Source organism: Jaculus jaculus, chromosome 8 (genome assembly GCF_020740685.1).
Source record: "Jaculus jaculus isolate mJacJac1 chromosome 8, mJacJac1.mat.Y.cur, whole genome shotgun sequence".
NCBI lineage: Eukaryota > Metazoa > Chordata > Mammalia > Rodentia > Dipodidae > Jaculus > Jaculus jaculus.
Genome location: NC_059109.1, coordinates 115,227,715 through 115,250,405, shown reverse-complemented (window position 1 = coordinate 115,250,405; position 22,691 = coordinate 115,227,715). Strand labels below are relative to the sequence as shown.

General features: G+C 39.5%; 1 protein-coding gene and 1 pseudogene across 1 annotated transcript in view; one reads left to right on the top strand and one right to left on the bottom strand.

Annotated features, from left to right (window-relative positions):
- The window catches only part of LOC123462894 (putative ankyrin repeat domain-containing protein 19), a 42,888-nt gene that overhangs the window by 11,185 nt on the left and 9,012 nt on the right, over positions 1-22,691 (top strand). Inside the window, exons 7-10 of the mRNA XM_045157062.1 lie at positions 4,377-4,450; positions 7,646-7,700; positions 14,444-14,517; positions 17,476-17,533. Coding sequence (XP_045012997.1) covers positions 4,377-4,450; positions 7,646-7,700; positions 14,444-14,517; positions 17,476-17,533 — 261 coding nt within the window. The remainder of the gene's footprint in view (positions 1-4,376; positions 4,451-7,645; positions 7,701-14,443; positions 14,518-17,475; positions 17,534-22,691) is intronic.
- On the bottom strand, positions 3,127-3,814 carry LOC123462821 (annotated as a pseudogene).

The window sequence follows — 22,691 nt, the reverse complement described above, 5'->3', positions numbered from 1 at the left end:
TCTTCAGGACCTATATAAGCCAGATGCACAAGGGGGCACATATATCGGGAGTGCATTTGCAGCAGCCAAAGGCCCTGGTGTGCCCATTCTCTCTCTCTCTCTCTCTTTCTCTCTCTCCCTGCCTAGTTCTCTTTCTCAAATAAATAAAAATTTTGAAAATGACAAGTATGTGTACATATATGCATCTGCCCAAGTATTTTATAAATACATAACATTCTCTATGGTTACTGAGGAAAAAAAGAGTCACGAGTGATTTGAGTCTATAAATAAACAGAACCATGGATTGGATTCCCAGAACTACAATAACAATAATAACAAATATTTGGCAGACTGTGCTGCTGTAAAAACCCCAACTCTGTATAGTCCTAATGGAAAAACACTCAGCTTCATTTAAAACAAAACAAAACCCTCTATGTGTTCAACTTTCACCACTTATTGGAAGAAAGACCCAAGGAACAGTAAGGAGGCCAGTGGTTTTGGCTTGTTTGTGAAGCAAAAAGTTTGTGTTTGTGAAGACTCACACCAGTTGCTCTACTACAATCAAGAACCAGACTCCCACTTCCTGAACTCACTAAATGCCCTTGAGCTTCTCCCAGTGACACGCACTAAGATTCCTTGAAAGATGGAAGAATAGAGCCTTGCGTGGTGGTGTACACCTTTAATCCCAGCACTTGGGAGGCAGAGTTAGGAGGATCACCACAAGTTCAAGGCCACCCTGAGACTACATAGTGAGTTTCAGGCCAGCCTGAAGCTACAGTGAAACCCAACCTCAAAAAAAAAAAAGGATAATAGATAGGTACATAGATAGATAGAACAATAACATTATAACCCATAAGTCAGACCTATCAGACATCCAAGTATGACTGACCAAAATTACAGATATTCCCTCTACCCCAAAGGTAGGAGAGGACTACCTAGCAAGAAGTGGGGTCATTTTGGGTCAAGCCAGACCTGCTTTGGTTAGGACCCTCCCCTTATTCTTCTTGGAGGGCTCAAACCTAGAGACAATGAAGGAGTGTCTGCTGCACCCCTGCAGCCTCGTCTTGGATGCTTTGCAAAAGCTTTCCTCACCTTATGAGTAGCGGAATTTTCAGTGACTTTTTAACTATAGCAGCTTTTCCAAATTGCCACAGGGGATGGACACCCCTCAGTGCAAAGTCACAGTGCCTTCCAACACACGGGCTTCTTGCAAGACTTCTGCATCAGCTTGTTGGCTTTAGAGAAACATCTCCATCCAAAGACCCATCTGTCCACTGACAACAAGGATGGATGGACTGTGTTCAGGGCACAGGGTCACTTCCCACGGAGGGCCGTGTCCTTCTGAGCACAGGAGGCAAAGCGAGAAGACAAGGCCATTCAAGTTTTGATTGAATCGGCACCCAATTACATCAGTGAACTGCTGCAACCCTGCTCCTGATGGGCCTGGACAGTGAGGACAGCACTGAGGAGAAAGGCATTTTTTTGGCCACCCAAAAAGATCTTCATGGCTAGGGTGAAAAAAAAGTCAAAGTCTGCAGACGGCTCCTGATAAATGGTTTTTTTTTTTTTTTTTTAATTTATTTGAGAGTGACAGACACAGAGAGAAAGACAGAGGGAGAGAGAGAGAATGGGCGCGCCAGGGCTTCCAGCCTGTGCAAACGAACTCCAGACGCGTGCGCCCCTTTGTGCATCTGGCTAACGTGGGACCTGGGGAACTGAGCCTCGAACCGGGGTCCTTAGGCTTCACAGGCAAGCGGTTAACCGCTAAGCCATCTCTCCAGCCCCTGATAAATGTTTTAATGCAGCAATAGATCCATTTTATTTTTATTTTTATCAAATATTCTTATCAAATTTCACAGACGACAATATGAAACAAGCACAACGGTTTTGCAGTACAGTTTCAAGGTATATGCAAATTAGAATACAGAGTTTAACACCTGTGTAACTGACATTTTGAACTTTACATTTTCATATAAAACTTACAATTTCAAATATTAGCCAATCTGATAACTTTCTCATAATATAAAAAGGATGACATGCAGATTTTCACTAAACAAACTACATAAAATATTTAAAGTAATCATTAAAACTCAACATTAGAATTTGTAAAGATTAGCTATAGAAATATATTGGCAAGTCACTCTTTTTATAAAGGTACCATTCGCTACATTACAAAATAGTCTCTAAGACAAAACTCCCTCAACTAACTGTTCTATCTCAGAACCTGACAGCCCTTACATGAAGTTGATTGTAAAATTCTCTTGTAAATCTTTGGTATGCATTTTCAGAAGGTTTTATAAAAAATATTTTCAGATCCTTCGTAAATACTTCATTCTATTAAAGCACAAAAGTAATGGGTATTCAAAAGCATTTAGGATATAGAATCAAATAACCAAATCAGTATGTATTTGTAAAAATCACCTTTACCAGAGTAGGCAAAAAAAATACCCAACTATTTAAAAGTATCAAACTTTAAAATAGTCCTTTTCCCATTTTTCTGACAAAAAACAAATGCTACAAAATCATCCCACTTCATTCATGAACCTAGCAAGCCTTTTAGGAAAAGACCTTTGAAACAGTTAACCCATTCTTAAAAATCCTCTCCAGGTCCAACAAACTTACTTTTAAAAACTCATCTAAAAAACTTCACAATACGACAGGTATACACAATCAGACCACATAATTTATATATTTAGCAATGTATCAAGTTTTCTTTTACATTTGTAATTTAGAATTTATTGGTAGAAATAAAATGCACATAAAACCACATGCAGCTGAAAAAGGACAATCCCAAGAAACAGTAAGAAATGCAAACTTACAGGGTCAATTGATTTACAAATTCAATTTACTAAATTTCACCTTATATACAATTTTTGGATTGACTTAGAAAACTTGAAATGCTGAAGTTCACTTCTTGAGGATGTTTCTTGTTTACAAAGCCCCTAGTTGTGCCAGTAGCTTCTTAAGGCCATTTGCCACTTCATTCTGTGACCAGGTCTCTGCATAAAAACATTTATTTACCTTTGCATTGCAAAAGCCTAAATAAAAATTAGCTTCACTTTTATAAAACTTTATAAAACCCCATAAAAAAGAAATCCATATAATTTTTGGGCCAGTCCACAAAAATACTTTCTTTTTAAAAAAAAATCAAACACCTTTATGGGAATAAAGATCCTTCAGAGTTTTTAACTCTCCTATGAGAGTTTGATTTTGATTTTCTGGGACTGCAACTCGATTTTCCAGACATTTGACATACTCTTTCTTCTTTTTTGGACATTCTTGAGCAGCTTCTCTGTTTTTCATCAATCTTATTTCTCTTTTCAATTGGGGGTCATCTATCTTAGTTGCCTGAGAGGTAAGAGTGATGGGCGACGAAATCACCACAGCTTGCGGCAGCGAAGCAGCGGGTGGTGTGGTGTGGATCTGGTATGTCTGCACATCTTCTGATGCAGTTTGCACAACCACCTGGTTGCTGGACACAAGTATTTGCTGTCCACCAGAGGTCTGTGCATACTGGAGAATCGTACCTTACTGAGAATTGCCTGAATTTGTCATGTTAAGGTCTGTAGTCCCCTGTACTCTGTCTGTGCCTGGACTGGCCAACTGCAAGGCTCCATTTGGGGCAATGACAATGTAGATAGGAGTTGGAACAGACATAGAAGTGACAGCAGAAACTCCAGGATTTTCCCCATCTCCTTTTCTGCTCCATGTTTCTTCAGAAGAGAGGTCTTTCAAAATTATTCTGTTGGGCAATATGAGAAATATGAGTTCCCTGAACTGTTGAACCAGGCTGAGGTGTGGTCTTGGAAGTGTTACTCTTGCGGGAATCTTCCATAATCAACTGTGGCCATCACCTTGCCGCCGCCCAGGGTCCACTCCTGCTCTCACGTGGATCTGCATTCACTTCCCAGTCCCCCTCTGGCGGTGAGGGCGGGGACACCAGGGTCACTTGAGAGCTAGCTGTCCTGGACTGCCCTTCTTCCGCTGTCCCTGGCCGCCAGCGGCGGCATGATCGACACCAGAAGACCCATTTTTAAATCATTCTGCTTGAAGTAAAGTACAATACACAATGGGAAAGAACATATTATTGTGATATCTTTATGTTTTTGTCAAAATAATTGTGTGTTGATGTTAATTTGAACAATGTGTGTACAAATCTTTGAACTTATTTTATTCAGTGAACCCAGTGCCATCTAGCTTATATACCAGTAATATGCTTAAGGTTTCAAAATTATCGGTGCCTTCTAAAGGATTCCATACTCAACTAAATATTAAACATTTTTCAGTTAACAATAAATTAACTCAGGGTTGTGATATAATAACACAAGTTTTAAATATTTCCATTTAATGGTATGAAGAATTTCGTTTTGTCAATCCCGCTTATCTGCATTTTTCAGCAACAACAGATAAAGAGGAAATAGCAGAAGACAAGAAAACCAGTCATGGTGGCAGCGAAAATAATCAGACATTGGTATGAAATTCTTTAAATGTGAAACTGCTGATTTTATTCTGTGTGTTTTGTTTCAAGCTTCATATAAGCATATGAAATATCCATAAAATATCCTTTGAGATTGTCATTTAGGATCATTGACCACTTTTTTCACTTTTTTTTTTTTTTTTTTTGCTAGTTTGGTTTTTCAAGGTAGGGTCTTGCTATAGCTCAGACTGACCTGGTATTCACTCTGTAATCTCAGGGTGGCCTTGAACTCATGTCAATCCTCCTACCTCTGCCTCATGAAGGCTGGGATTAAAGGTGTGTGCCACCATGACTAGCTCTTATTTACCATTTTTATATTAGAATTTTAATTTCGGTCATTATAAGTTCTAATACTATAAGTGCCAGCATTCATTTAGGCCTGACCATCATATTTCTTTTTTTTTGCCAAAATGATAAATATATCTTTCTCTCTTTGTTCAAGCTATATAATTTGTATGTCAAAGTTAAGGTGAAAATTGACTCTTGTGAGCCGACTATTGAAATCTTGAACCAGATATATGTGATGGATCGCAAATTCGATTCATGTTAAAGTTAGGTTATTGCCAGAGGTTCTTGATTTCTGCATTCAAATTTTTTTCCATATAGTTGTCAACTTAAAGGATCCATTCTTACTTTGTTCAGGAGTTGACATAAGTATGTCCATGGAATACAGCCAAAGTGACCTTTAAGAGACGAATGTCTTAAAGGGGAATGGAATATTTTGCAGTTACATTATTTTAAAAAATGCATTCTTAGATAATGTTCTTTTGATTTACAGATATTTGTTATTAATGTTAAAGTATTGTGGACATCTTTCCCAAAAATTTTTCCAAGTTCATTTGTTTGCATTGATGTCAACAATATAGACTTTTTTTTTTTTTAGGTAGAGTCTCACTGTAATCCAGGCTGACCTGAATTACTCACTATGTAGTCTCAGGCTGGCCTTTAACTCAAGGTGATCATCCTACCTCTACCCTCTGAGTGATGGGATTAAAGATGTGCACCACTTTTACCAGCAAGATTAACATGTTACATTCACAGAAAAAATTTCACAGAATATTCTGGGGAGGAAGACATTAAACTATCCTGTCAGGAAAAACAAGAAAAAGAAAAAAGCCTATGGCCCAGGGACAGATTGTAAGAGAAAGAAACAAAGGAGTTGGTATTTCCTATATTCTTTGAAGGGACACAGATTATCCATATGGCTGTGTATGAATACAACACATGTGGCTGAGAGAATAGCGGATGATAAATGCCCATCGCTGGGTACTTTAGTACCCATTGGGTACAATTTAGAAAGAGTGACAAGTAGCAAATGTGAAAAGGATGGACAAAATGAGCATATAATCTGTAAGATTTTACTTATAAATTTTTTGATAAATGAGTATGTGAAATATTTTAAATTCTCAGTCATTAAATTTTCATGTGCTGCCTTTATTCTAAACCTGGGAAAACAATTTTGAAGTTTGCCCTCAATGGATAGAGTTTCACACTCTTTCTATGAAGTATAAGGATTTACTTAAAATAACACTGTATAAATGTAACTTGAATTTATCAATTTATTCAAAAATATTTCACCTTTAAGAGTTTCATCAATAAATGTATAGGCATTAGTCATTTACCCTAGAGAAACAGTTAGTATGATGGTTGTATATGCAACATAATATCAAATTTAACCTCTTAGATTTCCTGTGTGTTCTTCTTCTTTTTTTTTTTTTTTTTTTTTTTTTGGTTTTTTTGAGGTAGGGTCTCACTCTAGCCCAGGCTGACCTGGAATTCACTATGAAGTTTCAGGGTGGCCTCAAACTCATGGCAATCCTCCTACCTCTGCCTCCCTAGTGCAGGGATTAAAGGCGTGCGCCACCACGCCCAGCCCTGTGTGTTCTTCTTTACAGCAGTAACTCTCTTTGTAATTAAGCTAAGTATGTAATAGTCTATGATGGGATGTCTGCTTACAAGAATTTGAGGATATGTGGCATTTTCTTTGTTATTTATATATTTGCACTCACACACACACACACACACACACACAGAGAGACAGAGAGAGAGAGATTGTGTGGACAATGGGACCTCTAGCCCCTGCAAATGAGCTGCATGTGCATGCTTCCCTTGGTGCATCTGGCTATGTTCATCCTGAGCACTATTAACTGAAACAGTAGGCTTTGCCTGTGGCACCTTTAGCCATTGTACCATGTCCTCAGTGCACAAGCAAAACTAAAAAGTACCTATTTCTTTCTTTTTTTAAAATATTTTATTTATTTATTTATTACAGTGTGTGTGTGTGTGTGTGTGTGTGAGAGAGAGAGAGAGAGAGAGAGAGAGAGAGAGAGAGAGAAAGAGAGAGAGAGAGAGAGAGAGAGAGAGAGAGAGAGAATGGAAGTATACCAGGGCCTCCAACCACTGCAAATGAACTCCAGACACATGCACCACCATGTGCATCTGGCTTACGTGGGACCTGGAGAATTGAACCTGGGTCCTTAGGCTTTGCAGGCAAATGCCTTAACCGCTAAGCCATCTCTCCACTCCACCTATATTCTTTCTAGGTAATATAATGAATGTTTATCACCCTTAAATTTTTTCCCTTATTGGTATATTCTTAAAAGCTCAGATTTGGTGGGTGTAATGCTTCCTCCAGTGTCTTGTGCATGCTGAGGCAGTTAATGCCCATAGGAAGACAGCAGATTGACTTGATTAGAGCAAACAGACCTGATCACTCAATTGACAAATTTATGTGCCTCCTGGAAAGTGTATTTCTCTTTTTCTGCACAAGATTAACCCCATTCACTATTTTCTTTCATACCTCATCTTTTTGCTCCTGGTGCCATGTCCACAGTGTCTTCCCTACTTGTATCTTTCTCTGTGCTCTCTTTGCCTTTCACATTATGACCCTATTGCTGGAAAAACTTCTGAGCTTCAGGATAGAAGTTCTTGCTCCCCTTGGTAGTGTAGCTATATGAATCTCAGCTACAGCAGCAGTGAATTATTCTCTTCTGTTTTTATTTGTTGTCATAGGTAACCACCTATGCTGGATTCTTGAATTTGATGTCTTGCTTTAGTTTCTCTCAAGGATAATGCCTGAGATTTGATAGACATGGGTTTTGGTCTTAGTGACTGATTGATTGAGTGATGGAGTGAATGAGGGAATAGAAATGCATGCTAAATTCTGGTTATCTTATACTTTTGCTGCAGAGAAAATCCACAAAGCAAGAAATAGAAACCGAAGAAAGTAAGAAGATCCAAGCTGGTAAGGTTGCAAATACATATGAAAATTACTCTATTCCAAACTGTGTTCCAAGATCTGTAAATGGACATATGCAGAACAGTGTCCATTTTTAGTTTTGTCTTTCTTGCTGACTCTCTGCAACTCACTGCTTCTGGAAAATGCTTCAACCCTCTGAAATACATGTTTGCTATTCTTATTTTATACAATATGGAAAATGTAGAGGTAGACATGTATGCATTGCAAAGTGAAGTAATAATTTTTCTCATGAGTATACCTGTGACAAATTATACAGAGAAGCTAGACTTCAGGCCTGTTTTCCATTTGGTTTTGCTACTTCACATAGGATCCAGTAGTAAATTCCCTATGTATGGGAAAGTGTTGCTCCTAAAGTGCTTTGCCTCATAAAAGATGAGAAGCAATAGAAATTATAATTCAATTATGCTACTAAATAAAGAACAAACATGATGTGCATAATCCATCGAAATGTAGAATGTAGAATATCAGCTTTTTCTTCTAAAGATTATTTTTTGAGAAAGAGATTTTTGTAGGGGAAAAAGAAGAAGTCAGGAAGTTTTGATGGTAATTTTTGAGTCTCTATGAGTAATTCTGAGAACTTTAGTTGGATTTACCATATATATGTTCAAACCAAAGACATGAATATTGCTCAGCCAGGGAGTACTTACTCCCATTTCACTGAGAGCCAGGCAGGTGGCACAAACTCAGGAGAGATCGTATTTTATAAAAGACAAATATAGTGTGGATAAATGGCTTAGCTATTAAGACACTTACTGCAAAGCCAAAGGATTCAGGTTTTGTTCTTCAAGACCCATGTAAGCCAGTTGCACAAGGGGCACATGCATCTGGAGTTCATTTGCAGTAGCCAAAGGCCCTGGTGTGTCCATTCTCGCTCGCTCTCTCTCTCTATTTCTCTAAAATATATAAAAAATTTATTAAATGGCAAGTATGTGAACATATGTGCACCTGCCAGAGTACTTTAAGAATACATGACATTCTCTACTGTTACTGAAAAAAAAAAAAGAGCCACAAGTGATTTCAGTCAATTAAAACAGAATCATGGATTGAATTCCCAGAATAATAATAATAATAAATAATAATAATAATAAATATTGGCAGTCTATGCTGGTGTAAAAACCCCAATTCTGTATAGTCCTAAGAAAAAAACACTCACCCTCATTTAAAACAAAATGAACAAACCCTCTCTGTGTTCAAATTCCACCACTTATTGGAGGAAAGATGCAAGAAACAGTGAGAAGGCCAGGGGTTTTTGCTTGTTTGTGAAGCAAAAAGTTTGTATTTGTGAAGACTCACACCAGTTCCCTCTATTACGAGAACCAGACTCCCACTTTCTGAACTCACAAAATGCCCTTGAGCTTCTCCTGGTGACAGGCACAAAGGCTGCTTGAATGAAGAATAGAGACGTGTGTGGTGGCATATACTTTAATCCCCGCAATTGGGAGACAGAGGTAAGAGGATCACTGTGAGTTCAAGGCCACCCTGAGACTACATAGTGAATTCCGGATCAGCCTGAGCTACAGTTAAACCTTACCTAAAAAAAAAATAAAAAAGCAAAAACAAAAAACAAGACAGATATCCAGATAGATCAATAGACTGATGATTGATAGATAGATAGATAGATAGATAGATAGATAGATAGATAGATAGATAGATAGACAGAGAGATAGATAGATAGATAGATAGGTAAACTGTTGCAGTCCGGTCCGCATTGCTGGTAGAAATCACCCAACCAAGAGCAGCTTCTGGGAAAAAGAGATTTATTTTGGCTTACAGGCTCGAGGGGAAGCTCCACGATGGCAGGGGAAAACGATGGCATGAGCAGAGGGTGGACATCACCCCCTGGCAAACATAAGATGGACCACAGCAACAGGAGGGTGTGCCAAACACTGGCATGGGGAAACTGGCTATAAAGCCCATAAGCCCGCTCCCAACAATACACTCCCTCCAGGAGGCATTAATTCCCAAATCTCCATCAGCTGGGGAGCTAGCATTCAGAACACCTAAGTTTATGGGGGACACCTGAATCAAACCACCACATTCCGCCCCTGGCCCCCATAAACTGATATCCATACATGATGTAAAATACAATGCATTCAGTCTGACTTTAAAAGTCCCTATAGTTTTTATCAATCCCAATGATGTTCATACATCCCCATAGTTCAAGATCTTTTAACTGAGCCATAATACCAAAATATAACCTCAAAAAACCCAGAATGGCACAGAATAAATATTCACACTGCAATAGATGGCATTGGGCATAGCAAAGAAACATTCAACCAATACAAGATTTAAAACAACCAGGGCAAACATCAAACTCTGTAGCTTCAAGTCCAGCAACTCAAACCAGTGACAAATCTTCAAGTTTGATCAACAAGTCTCTGGCATTCCAGTTCCGCCCCTCCAGCTAGGCTACTCACAGTCCTGGAAAACTTCATCGGGGCCGGCAGCTCCTCGGCAGCCATCTCATGGTCCCGGCATCTCCCTCCACTGCAAGCCACGGTTCATCCTCATGGCCCCATGGGGTCTCTAGGCAGGCAACCAGCAAACCCGCTTCACACTGCCCATGGCCATTTCCAAAACACAAGACCGTGTTGCAAACTCAATGACCCTCTTTCCAGCATTTCTTATACTCCACAATACCAGGTAGGGTGCCAATTTGTTAATCCAGGGGGGATTAAAGCAGACTTTGAAGAACAGGACACTCCTTGAGCACTCAGGCCCCTTCAAAAGAGTTGACATTCTTCTTGTTGCCCCAGCACAGGTCAGCTAGCCCAGTCTCAAAGGTTGTAATCTCTCAGTTGCAGCTGAACGGGCAGCAGTTCACCCAAAGATTTTTCTTTCTGTGCCATATCCCTCTGCACACACCAGTTCATTTCTACGCAAAGCAACCCTGCACAACTTCTCAGGACACGGGCACAAGAGCAAGCTTCTCACACAAACTGCTAGCCCAGTCCAGGCAAAAGCTCTTTGTCACCCTCATAAGCCAAACTTCACAGTCCATAGTTCTTACTGCATTCAGGTCTTGCAGCTCAGACCAGAACAGTCCATCAAGCTGTACTTACAGCACTGCAAGGCATCTCTTAGGCCAAGGTTTCAACTCCTCCCACATTCCTCTTGAAAATCAACTCCAAAAGGCCAAAGCTACACAATCAGGTGTCTAGCAGCAATCCCACTCCTCGGTACCACTTTACTGTTGCAGTCCGGTCCGCATTGCTGGTAGAAATCACCCAATCAAGAGCAGCTTCTGGGAAAAAGAGATTTATTTTGGCTTACAGGCTCGAGGGGAAGCTCCACGATGGCAGGGGAAAACGATGGCATGAGCAGAGGGTGGACATCACCCCCTGGCAAACATAAGATGGACCACAGCAACAGGAGGGTGTGCCAAACACTGGCATGGGGAAACTGGCTATAAAGCCCATAAGCCCGCCCCCAACAATACACTCCCACCAGGAGGCATTAATTCCCAAATCTCCATCAGCTGGGGAGCTAGCATTCAGAACACCTAAGTTTATGGGGGACACCTGAATCAAACCACCACATAAACAGTAACATTGTAACCCATAAAGCAGACCTATCAGACATCCAAGTATGACTGACTAAAGGTGCAGATCTCCGCTCTAACCCAAAGGTAGGAGAGGACTGTCTAACAAGAAGTAGGGTCTTTTGGGGTCAAGCCTGATGGGCTTTGGTTAGGACCCTTATCCTTTGAGGGCAGAAACCTAGAGACAATGTAAGGGGGATCTTCTGCACCCCTGAAGCTTGGCTCTCAGTTGCTTTGCAGAAGCTTTCTTCACTTTAGGAGTAGGGGGATTTTCAGTGATTTTTGTAACAGAAGCAGCTCTTCCAAACTGCTGCTGGAGACAGACACCCCTCAGTACAAAATCATGACCCCTTCCAGCCCATCAGCAACTTACAAGATTTCTGCAGCAGTTCATTGGCTTTAGAGAAACATCTCCATCCATAATCCATCTGTCCGCTGGCTACAAGGTGGTGCTGGGCACAGGGTTGCTTCCTATGGAGGGCAATGTCCCACTCTGAGCACAGGAGGCAAAGCAAGACAAGGCCATTCAGGTTCTGATTGAGTCAGGACCCAATGGCATCGGTGAACTGCTGCCAACCCTGTATTAGCTAGTGAAGAAGTAGGTTTTCATATGGTTTGTTCATAAATATCAACATTTTTTTTAACCTTTCTTCTACCCTCTCCTGTCCTCCATCTTCACACTAGGTGTTATGAACCTCTATTTATACATCTACTCTACCCTCTCCTTTAACCCTCTCTTTTCTCACTGAGGGCCCCTTTATAACTCTCTGGTCTCTACTACAGAATTTTATTACAACTCATATACAAATCTAAATATTTGAATCTAGGCTCCAACTATGAGAGAGAACAGGCAGAGTCTGAATGTTTTAGCCTGGGTGACCTGATACAATATAATCTTTTCCAGATCCATCAATTACCCTGCAGTTTTTGTAATTTAGTTTTTCTCTACATCTGAATAAAACTGAATTATGTAAATATAACACAACTTCATTATACATTCATCATATGAAGGGCATCTAGGTCGGTTCCATTGCCTAGCGATTGTGAATAGAATAGAAAGAAATAGCAATAAATATGGATGAATATCTCTAGGGTAATTAATAGAATCCCTAGGACTTATGCCAAAGAGTGGTATTGCTTGATATTATAGCAAATCTACTTTTAGCTGTCTCAGGGACCTCCATCCTGATTTCCACAATGGCTGTGCCAGTGTACATTCTCACCAAAAACGTAGTTTTAAATGAAATTAGCATTTGAAATTAAAGCATATGATTCTGTTGCATGACACTTTGTACCTGAGGAAAGCAAACACAAGTCTATTCACCCCAGATAATGTACAAACCATAGACCAAAGCAAGACTGCACTGAAACCAGTTTTAGTGATCCAATGAGATTCTTGAGCTTACTTAGAGATTACAGTAAGTGGTTTCTTACAGAAACATGGATGACTCCCAGCAACTGTAACAATAAAAACCCCTGCTCCAACAAAGGTGATGAATCATGCAAAGCATCTCTGGAGCACACTATACCTAACTTGTAGCAGCTGATTAGGCATTTGCCACCTAAGCATGAATTTACTCTATTTAATTTTGGGACATCACCATGTGACCTTTTAAGTTTCATCTTTCCCAGACTTGTTAACTTCCTGAGTCTATTGATTCTGACTCCTGACAGCAGGAAGGAATATTCCAATTTGTAGGAAATTTCTGGACAACAGACTCTAAGTTTCATTCTTCTACCCAATGGTTGTGATCAAATTGGAATTTTAGTATGATACAAGAATGATTTACAAGACCTAACCAAAATACTTTATGAGTATTTAACAATCAGAATTCTTCCTAACTCATTCATCTTTGGCCCATTACTATGTTACAGGCATTTTCCTTCTTACTCAGCTCTTCATTTTCAGGCAAAGGTTCTTTGCCACCTTTCCTGTTGCCTTTCCATTTCTCACATTTTCCCTCTTCCCATGTATCCATTCTTGCTCAACAGCTTCTTAAGACCATCCCTGAATCTCTCTTTGTTCTATCTGAGGCTTTCAGGGCTTAGTGTTTTTGAGTAACTCAATCAATAAAAACGGAGCTTGCTGGGGATGATGGCACATGCCTTTAATCTCAGCACTGGGGAGGCAGAGGTAGGAGGGTCACTGTGAGTTCGAGGACAGCCTGAGTGTAAATAGTGAATTCCAGGTCAGCCTGGACTAGAATGAAACCCTACCTTGAAAAACCACACACACTCAAAAAGTGAGCTTCATGAAATGACACTGTTTTACAGAATGAATTACTGAATGTCTTCACTGCCAGCCCAGAAACAAAACAGTAAATATGAACAATAACATACAATTTGCTATCACATTAACAATAGTAAAATGAACAAAGTTTATAACTGAATTTAAAAAAAGGCTGAACAGGGCTGGAGAGATGGCTTAGCGGTTAAGCGCTTGCCTGTGAAGCCTAAGGACCCCGGTTCGAGGCTAGGTTCCCCAGGTCCCACGTTACCCAGATGCACAAGGGGGCGCACTCATCTGGAGTTCGTTTGCAGAGCCTGGAAGCCCTGGCGTGCCCATTCTCTCCCTCTCCCTCTATCTGTCTTTCTTTCTGTGTCTGTCACTCTCAAATAAATAAATAAAAAAAATTTTAAAAAAAAGGCATGAACATTTTCTGCATGAGCACAGAAATAATCAGTGAGAGCTTCTCATAAGCTGAAAAAGACCAAACCACAAGCCTGGAGAGTAGACACAAAATGATCGTATATATAAGTGTTCACAGATAAAAGAAAATATAACAATGTTTTAATGCAGCAATAGACCTATTTTAAAGTCAGTCTGTTTGAAGTAAAGTCCATTACATAATGGGAAAGAAAATATTATTATGATGCTTGTTGTTTTTGTCAAAATAATTATTTGTTGAAGTCAACTTGAACAAGGTGTGTACAAATCTTTGAAATTATTTAACTCATTGAACCCAGTGCCATCTGGTTTATATGCCAGTGATAATGCTTACTGTTTTCAGAATGATCGGTGCCTTCCTCTAAAGGATTCCATACTGAACTAAATATTAAACATTGTTCATTTAACAATTAACTCAGGGTTGTGATATAATAACACAAGTTTGTAAATATTTCCATTTAATTGTATGAAGAATTTCATTTTGTCACCCCTGCTTATCTGAAAATCTGCCTTTGTCAGCAGCAACAGATGAACGGAAAAAAGCAGAAGACAAGAAAACCAGTCATGATGGCAGGGAAAATAATCAGAAATTGGTATGAAAATCTTTAAATGTGAAACTACTGTTTTTATTCTTTGTGTTTTGTTTCAAGCTTCATATAAACATTGAAAATACCCTTTAGATTGTTATTTAGAATTATTGACCACTTTATTCACTTTTTTTTTTTTTTGCTTGTTTGTTTGTTCAAGGTAGGGTCTCACTGTAGCTCAGACTGACTTGGAATTCACTTTGTAGTCTCAGGGTGGCTTCAAACTCACATCAATCCTCCTACCTCAGCTTCATGAGTGCTGGGATTAAAGGTGTGTGCCACCATGCCTGGTTCTTACTAACCACTTTTGTATTAGATTTTAAACTGATTTTAGGTCATTATAAGTTCTAATAGTATAAGTGCCTGAATTCATTTAGGCCTGACCATCATATTCATTTCTTTGTAAAAATGATAATTATATATTTCTCTCTTTGTCCAAACTATATAATAAGTGTGTCAAAGTAAAGATCAAAATTGACTCCTCTGAGTCAACTATTGAAATTTTGAACCATATATATATATGATGGATCTCAAATTTGATTTATGTAAAAATTAGTTTAATGCCAGAGGGTCTTGATTTCTGCAGTCACATTTTTTTTCCATATAATTCGTAACTTAAAGGGTCCATTCTTGGGCTGGTGAGATGGCTTAGCGGTAAGCGCTTGCCTGTGAAGCCTAAGGACCCCGGTTCGAGGCTCGGTTCCCCAGGTCCCACGTTAGCCAGATACACAAGGGGGCACACGTGTATGGAGTTCGTTTGCAGAGGCTGAAAGCCCAGGCGCGCCCATTCTCTCTCTCTCCCACTATCCGTCTTTCTCTCTGTGTCTGTCGCTCTCAAATACATAAATAAAAAAATTTTTTTAAAAAGTGCCTTCTAGATAATGCTCCTTTGATTGACAGATATTTGTTATTGATATCAAAATATTGTGGACATCTTTCCCAAAAATATTACCAGGTTCCCTTGTTTGTACTGATGTCAACAATATAGACACTTTTTGAGCTAGGGTCTCACTGTAACCCAGGCTGGCCTGAATTACTCACTATGTAGTCTCAGGCTGGCCCTAAATTCAAGGTGATCCTCCTACCTCTGCCTTCTGAGTGATGGATTAAAGGTGTGCAACACCAGTCCCAACAAGATTAACATGTTACATTTGTGTGTATTAATTAACATGTTGCATGGAAATTTTTCAAGAATATTCTGGGGGTAGACATTAAACTGTCCATCTAGCAGGAAACAAAAAAGCCTATGGGCCAGGGACAAATTATAAGAGAAACAAGCAGCAAGCACTTAGAAATCTCACAGCTTGTGATATCTTTGAAGTATTCTGAGGATGTTAGCATCAAGAACCTCAAAGGAGATGGTATTTCCTATATTCTGAAAATAAAGGCAAATTCCTCGGTATATGTGCTTGGTGGGGGAGATTGCAGCAACACACTTTGAAGGGACCCAGATCATCCATATGGATGTGTATGAATACAAAACAAGAGGCTAAGAGAATAGCAGATCACTTGTGCCCATCGCTGGGTACTTTAGTATCCAGTGGGTACAATTTAGAAAGAGTGACAAGCAGCAAATCTGAAAAGGAAGGGCAAAATGACCATTTAATCAATAAGATTTTACCTATACATTTTTTGCTAAATGAGTATGTGAAACATTTTAAATTCTTAAGAAGTAAATTTTCTTATGTTGCCTTTATTCTAAACCTGGGATAACAGATTTTAAGTTTGTCCTCAATGGACAGAGTTGCACTCTCTGTCTATGTAGTATAAGGATTTACTTAAAATAATACTGTACAAATGTAACTTAAAATTATCATTTCATTCAAAAACATTTACTTTTAAAAGTTTAGTCCATAAATATGTAGGCTTTTAATCAGTTCCCCTGGAGGAGCAATTAGTATGATGGTTGTATATGCTACGTAATATTCAATTTAACCCCTTATATTTCCTGTGTGTTCTTTACAGCAGTAACTCTCTTTGTAATTAAGCTAAGTATGTAATAGTCTATGATGGGATGTCTGCTTAGAAGAATTTGAGGATACTTGGCATTTTCTTTGCTATTTATATATCTGCATTCACACACACACACACAGAGAGAGAGAGAGAGAGAGAGAGAGAGAGAGAGAGAGAGAGATTGTGTGGACAATGGGACCTCTTGCCCCTGCAAATGAGCTGCATGTGCATGCTTCCTTGGTGCATCTGGCTATGTTCATCCTGAGCACTATTAACTGAAACTGTAGGCTTTGCCTGTGGCACCTTTAGCCATTGTGCCATGTCCTCAGTGCACAAGCAAAACTAAAAAGTACCTGTATTCTTTCTAGGTAATATAATGAATGTTTATCACCCTTAAATTTTTTCCCTTATTGGTATATTCTTAAAAGCTCAGATTTGGTGGGTGTAATGCTTCCTCCAGAGTCTTGTGCATGCTGAGGCAGTTAATGCCCATAGGAAGACAGCAGATAAACTTGATTAGAGCAAACAGATCTGATCTTTCAATTGACAAATTCATGTGCCTCCTGGGAAGTGTATTTCTCTTTTCCTGCACAAGATTAACCCCATTCACTCTTTTCTTTCATAGCTCATCTTTTAGCTCCTGGTGCCATGTCCACAGTGTCTACCCTACTTGTATCTTTCTCTGTGCTCTCTTTGCCTTTCACATTATGACCCTATTGCTGGAAAAACTTCTGAGCTTCAGGATAGAAGTTCTTGCTCCCCTTGGTAGTGTAGCTATATGAATCTCAGCTACAGCAGCAGTGAATTATTCTCTTCTGTTTTTATTTGTTGTCATAGGTAACTACCTATGCTAGGATCTTGAATTTGATGTCTTGCTTTAGTTTCTCTCAAGGATAGTGTCTAAGAATTGATTGACATGGGTTTTGGTCTTAATGACTGAATGAGTGAGTGATGGAGTGAATGAGGGAATTGAAATGCATGCTAAATTCTTGTTACCTTGTATTTTTGCAGCAGAGAAAATCCACAAAGCAAGAAATAGAAACCAAAGAAAGTAAGAAGAGCCAAGCTGGTAAGGTTGCAAATACATATGAAAATTACTCTATTCCAAACTCAAGAAGTACAAATGGGCATATGCACAGCAGTCTCCATTTTTAGTTTTGTCTTTCTTGCTGACACTCTGCAACTCACTGGTTTTGGAAAATGCTTCAACCCTCTGAAATACGTGCTTGCTACTCTTATTTTATACAATATGGAAAATGTAGAGGTAGACATATATGTATTGTAAAGTGAAGTAATAATTTTTTTCTCATGAATATACCTGTGACAAATTATACAGAGAGGCTAGACTTCAGGACTGTTTTCCTTTGGGTTTACTACTTTACATAGGATTGAGTAGTAAATTCTCTACATATGGGAAAGTGTTACTCCTAAAGTGCTTTGCCTCATAGCAGATGAGAAGCAAGAGGAATTATAATTCAATTATGCTACTAAATAAAGAACAAAAATGATGGGCATAATCCATCAAAATGTAGAATGTAGAATATCAGCTCATCCTTCTAAAGATTATTTTTTGAGAAAGAGGGATTTTTGTAGGGGAAAAGAAGAAGGCAGAAAGTTTTGGTGGTAATTTTTGAGTCTCTATGAGTAATTCTGAGAACTTTAGTTAGATTTACTATGTATATGTTCAAAACAAAGACATGAATTTTGCTCAGCCCATTTCACTGAGAACCAGGCTGGTGGTACAAACTCAGGAGGGGTTGTCACTTTACAAAAGAAGATATAGTCTGGATAAATGGCTTAGCTATTAAGACACTTGTCTGCAAAGCCCAAGGACTCAGGTTCGTTTCTTCAAGACCCATGTAAGCCAGTTGCACAAGGGGCACATGCATCTTCATGCATCTGGAGTTCATTTGCAGCAGCCAAAGGTCCTGGTGTGCCCATTCTCTCTCCCCCGCCCGTCTCTCTTTCTGTCTCTCCCCTCTATCCCTATTTCTCTCTCTCAAATATATAAAAAAACATTTTAATGACAAATATGTGAACATATATGCACCTGCCAAGGGACTTTATGAATACATGAAATTATCTACTGTTATAGAAAGTACAAGAGCCACAAGTGATTTCAGTCAATTAAAAATAGAACCATGGTTGCAGCATTTGGATGCCCGGGTACACCCATCCTATCTCTCTGTCTCTCTGCTTGCAAATAAATAAGTGAAAATGTTTTAAAAAAAAATAGAACCATGGATTGGATTCTCAGCATAATAATAATAATAAAATATTTGGCAGTCTGTGCTGTTGTAAAAACACCTATTCTGTATAGTCCTAAGAAAAAAACACTCACCCTCATTTAAAACAAAACAAAACAAACAAAACCCTCTCAGTGTTCAACTTCTACCATTTATTGGAGGAAAGACTCAAGAAACAGTAAGAAGACCAGTGGTATTTGCTTGTTTGTGAAGCAAAAAGTTTGTGTTTGTGAAGACCCACACCACTTCCTTCTATTACAATCAGGAACCAGACTCCCACTTTCTGAAATCACGAATGCTCTTGAGCTTCTCCTGGTGACAGGCGCAAAGACTCCTTGAATGAAGAATAGAGAAGTGTGTGGTGGCAAACACCTTTAATCCCAGCACTTGGGAGGCAGAGGTAGGAGGATCACTGTGAGTTCAAGGCCACCCTAAGACTACATAGTGAATTCCAGGTCAGCCTAAGCTAGAATGAGACCCTACATCGAAAAACAAAAACAAAAACAATAACAAAAAACAAGACAGACAGATAGCCAGATAGATCAATAGACAGATGTTAGATAGATAGATAGATCGATAGATAGATAGATAGATAGATAGATAGATAGATAGATAGATAGATAGATAGATAGAATAGTAATATTGTAACCCATAAATCAGACCTATCAGGCATCCAAGTATGACTGACCAAAGGTGCAGATCTCCGCTCTAACCCAAAGGTAGGAGAGGACTGTCTAACAAGAAGTAGGGTCTTTTGGGGTCAAGCCTGATGGGCTTTGGCTAAGAGCCTTATCCTTTGAGGGCTCAAACCTAGAGAAAATGAAAGGGGGTCTTCTGCACCCCTAAAGCTTGGCTCTTGGCTGCTTTCCAGGAGCTTTCTTCACTTTATGAGTAGGGGGATTTTCAGTGATTTTGTAACAATAGCAGCTCTCCCAAACTGATGCTGGAGACAGACACCCTTCAGTGCAAAATCATGACCCCTTCCAGCCCATGAACTACTTGCAAAATTTCTGCAGCAGTTCATTGGCTTTGGAGAAACATCTCCATCCAAAAGCCATCTGTCCACTGGCAATGACGATGGGTGGACTGTGTGCTGAGCACAGGGTCATTTTCCTGTGGAGGTCAATGTGCCTCTTCGAGCACAGGAGGCAAAGCAAGATAAGGCCGTTCAGGATCTGATTGAGTCAGGACCCCATGGCATCGGTGAACTGCTGCCAACCCTACTCCTGATGGGCCTGGACAGTGAGGACAGCACTGAGGAGAAGGGCACTTTGTTTGGCCAAATAAATCTCCATGGCCAGGGTGAACAAAAAGAAAATCAAAGTCTGTAGACAGCTCCTGATAAGTGTTTTCCAAATTGGGCAGAGGTGGAAATGGTCTTTAGATGCTAAAGCAGAGCCCATACTTGACTGGGTCCATGAGAGGGATCCTGACCCAAATCACAATGTTCATATATGTCTTGTCACATGTTGGATCCATGTGATGACTTTTTTGGGGATGGATAAACAGTGTAATGTTTTCTCTCATCTGCAAGAAATCCTGTCAGCTTTATAGAATAGGGTTTCCAAAACTCTGAGCTGAGGTGCATCTTCTAGTTCTCACAAAGCCCTTGGACACTTTGCTGCTTAAGTCTAATCAAGGTTGCAGCCTTTTACTTTTAGACTGGACTCGTGGCCAGAGAGAGAGACTCAGTGGAGGACAGAGGCGGACCCAGCTCATCCTGCCGGACAGGGACCTTTGGGCAGGGCTGGTCACGTCGGGACTGCCCTCCTCAGCAAAGGCTGCCACACTGTTCCCTGGGTCTCAGTGCTTGAGAGAAGTAGTAGAGGGTCTTCAGATCAGTAGTTATTACCCAAGAATGGAAAAGTGAACTAGCAGGATCAAGGGACATACAAAACCTGCACTCTGCAATTATTAGATAACTTCTTTAATTGAGTGGAACAAGAAACATAAAAGATGGAGAAACTAGAGGATATGTGAAATATAGGAATCTCAGTTGTTTGATAGTATCTTACATGAATAATTATTCTACAAATTTATTCATAAGCTAGCTAGTTCAGAAACCCATCTTTGATAGAAAATGCATGACACCAATATCATACAACATTGCACTATACAATTTCCAGGACCTAGTACAGAACAGATAACTGATTATAGTATAATAAAAAGAATGAATTGGAAATGATTTATTGGATCTATGCCACATTTTCCAGTTAGCTCTGACCTTTTCCTCTGGGGTCCTGATGTGCTCTTTCTGCTGGGGTCACTCTTCTCTGCCATCAATTACCTTTGATCTTTTCTTCTAGGGTCATCATGTGCTCCTTACTGGTGATCACTCTTTTCTGTCATTAAGCATGTTCACATTGGTGCAGGCCCAAATTCTATTCCAGTTACAGTCACAAGGACATAAAACCCTAGCTGTCTTGATTGCATGTTTTAGGAAACGTATGTTTTCTGTTGTGCACAAATAGATTTCTGTCATGTTTTGCTGACTATTGAAGATATAAAATGTAATCAAGATATCATCACTGTGACTAGCCGTTGTAACTATTAACGTGTTCCACTCTTTCTAGCAATGGTGTCAGAACTTCTCAGAATGACATAAAGCATTGAAAACTTCCATATAGGCCAGACTATGACCAGCTCTGCACAATGTGTCTGCTCTTCTCCTAACTCTTTTCTCTTGTCTTACTAAGCTCCAGGTGATACCTACTTACCAGTCCATATATTTTTTTAAACACTTTTATTTATTAATTTTTTTTTATTTGGGAGAGAGAGACAAAGAATAGGCATGTCCGGGCCTCCAACTGTAAATCAACTCCAGATACATGTGCCCCCTTGTGCATCTGGCTAACGTGGGTCCCAGGGAATCAAACCTGGGTCCTTTGGCTTGGCAGGCAAATGCCTTAACCGCTAAGCCATCCCTTTAGCAGGTCCATATATTTTTTGAATGGCACTTAGTCTATGTAGCATTTTCTGTCTCCTCCTACTTCCTTTCATGTGCTTGTTCTATATTTCCTTCTCTCTCCATAACATCAGTCTAAACAAACATCTCATTGAGAATTTGAATACATGAAAATAGCATTATTTAATCATGTTGGCATCCTTTTACCCTCTTTCTTCCCCATCTCCATTCACCACCAGCATTGCCCAAAGCACTGTCCTCTTTCCGAATAGATCTTTTTATTGACATCACCTGCTTACTTTGCTTGTTTTTGTTTTTGTCTTCAAGGTAGGGTTTCCCTGTATCCCAAGCTGGCCTGGACTTCATTGCATAGTCTCAGGCTGGCCTTGAACTCATAGAGGTACTCCTACCTCTGCCCCTCAAGTGCTGGGATTAAAGGCGTGTGCCACCATGCCTTGCAATTTCCCATTCTTTTTTGCCTACCTCTGCTCTCATTTGCAGTTGCAGGAGCTTCTGGTGTGTACAAATCCTCTCTCTGTATGTCTCTCTGTGTGTTCCTGATTGCAAGGTAAATAAGTAAGCATTAAAAAAAAAATGGGTGGCTTTTGGGTATAACATTATGCATCTCTTGCCCAAACTGTGCCTTTTAAAAAACAGATACATAAGACTTTTATACATGTATTATTAGCTAGTGAAGAAGTAGATTTCCATATGGTTTATTAATAAACATTAACAGTTTTTTATTAACCTTTCATCTACATCCTCCTCCCCTCAATCTTCACACCAGATGTTATGACCCTCTACTTACATTCCTACTATACCCTCTCCTTAAACCCTCTCTTTTCTCCCTAAGATCCCCTTTCTAACACTCTGCTGTCTACTACAGAAGTTTATTACAATTCGTATACAAGTCTAAGTATTTGAATCTAGGCTCCAACTATGAGAGAGAACAGGCAGTGTCTGAATGTTTTAGCCTGGGTGACCTGATATAGTATAATCTTTTCCAGATCCAACTACTTCTCTGCAATTTTTCTAATTTAATTTCTCTGCAGCTGAATAAAACTGAATTATGGCCC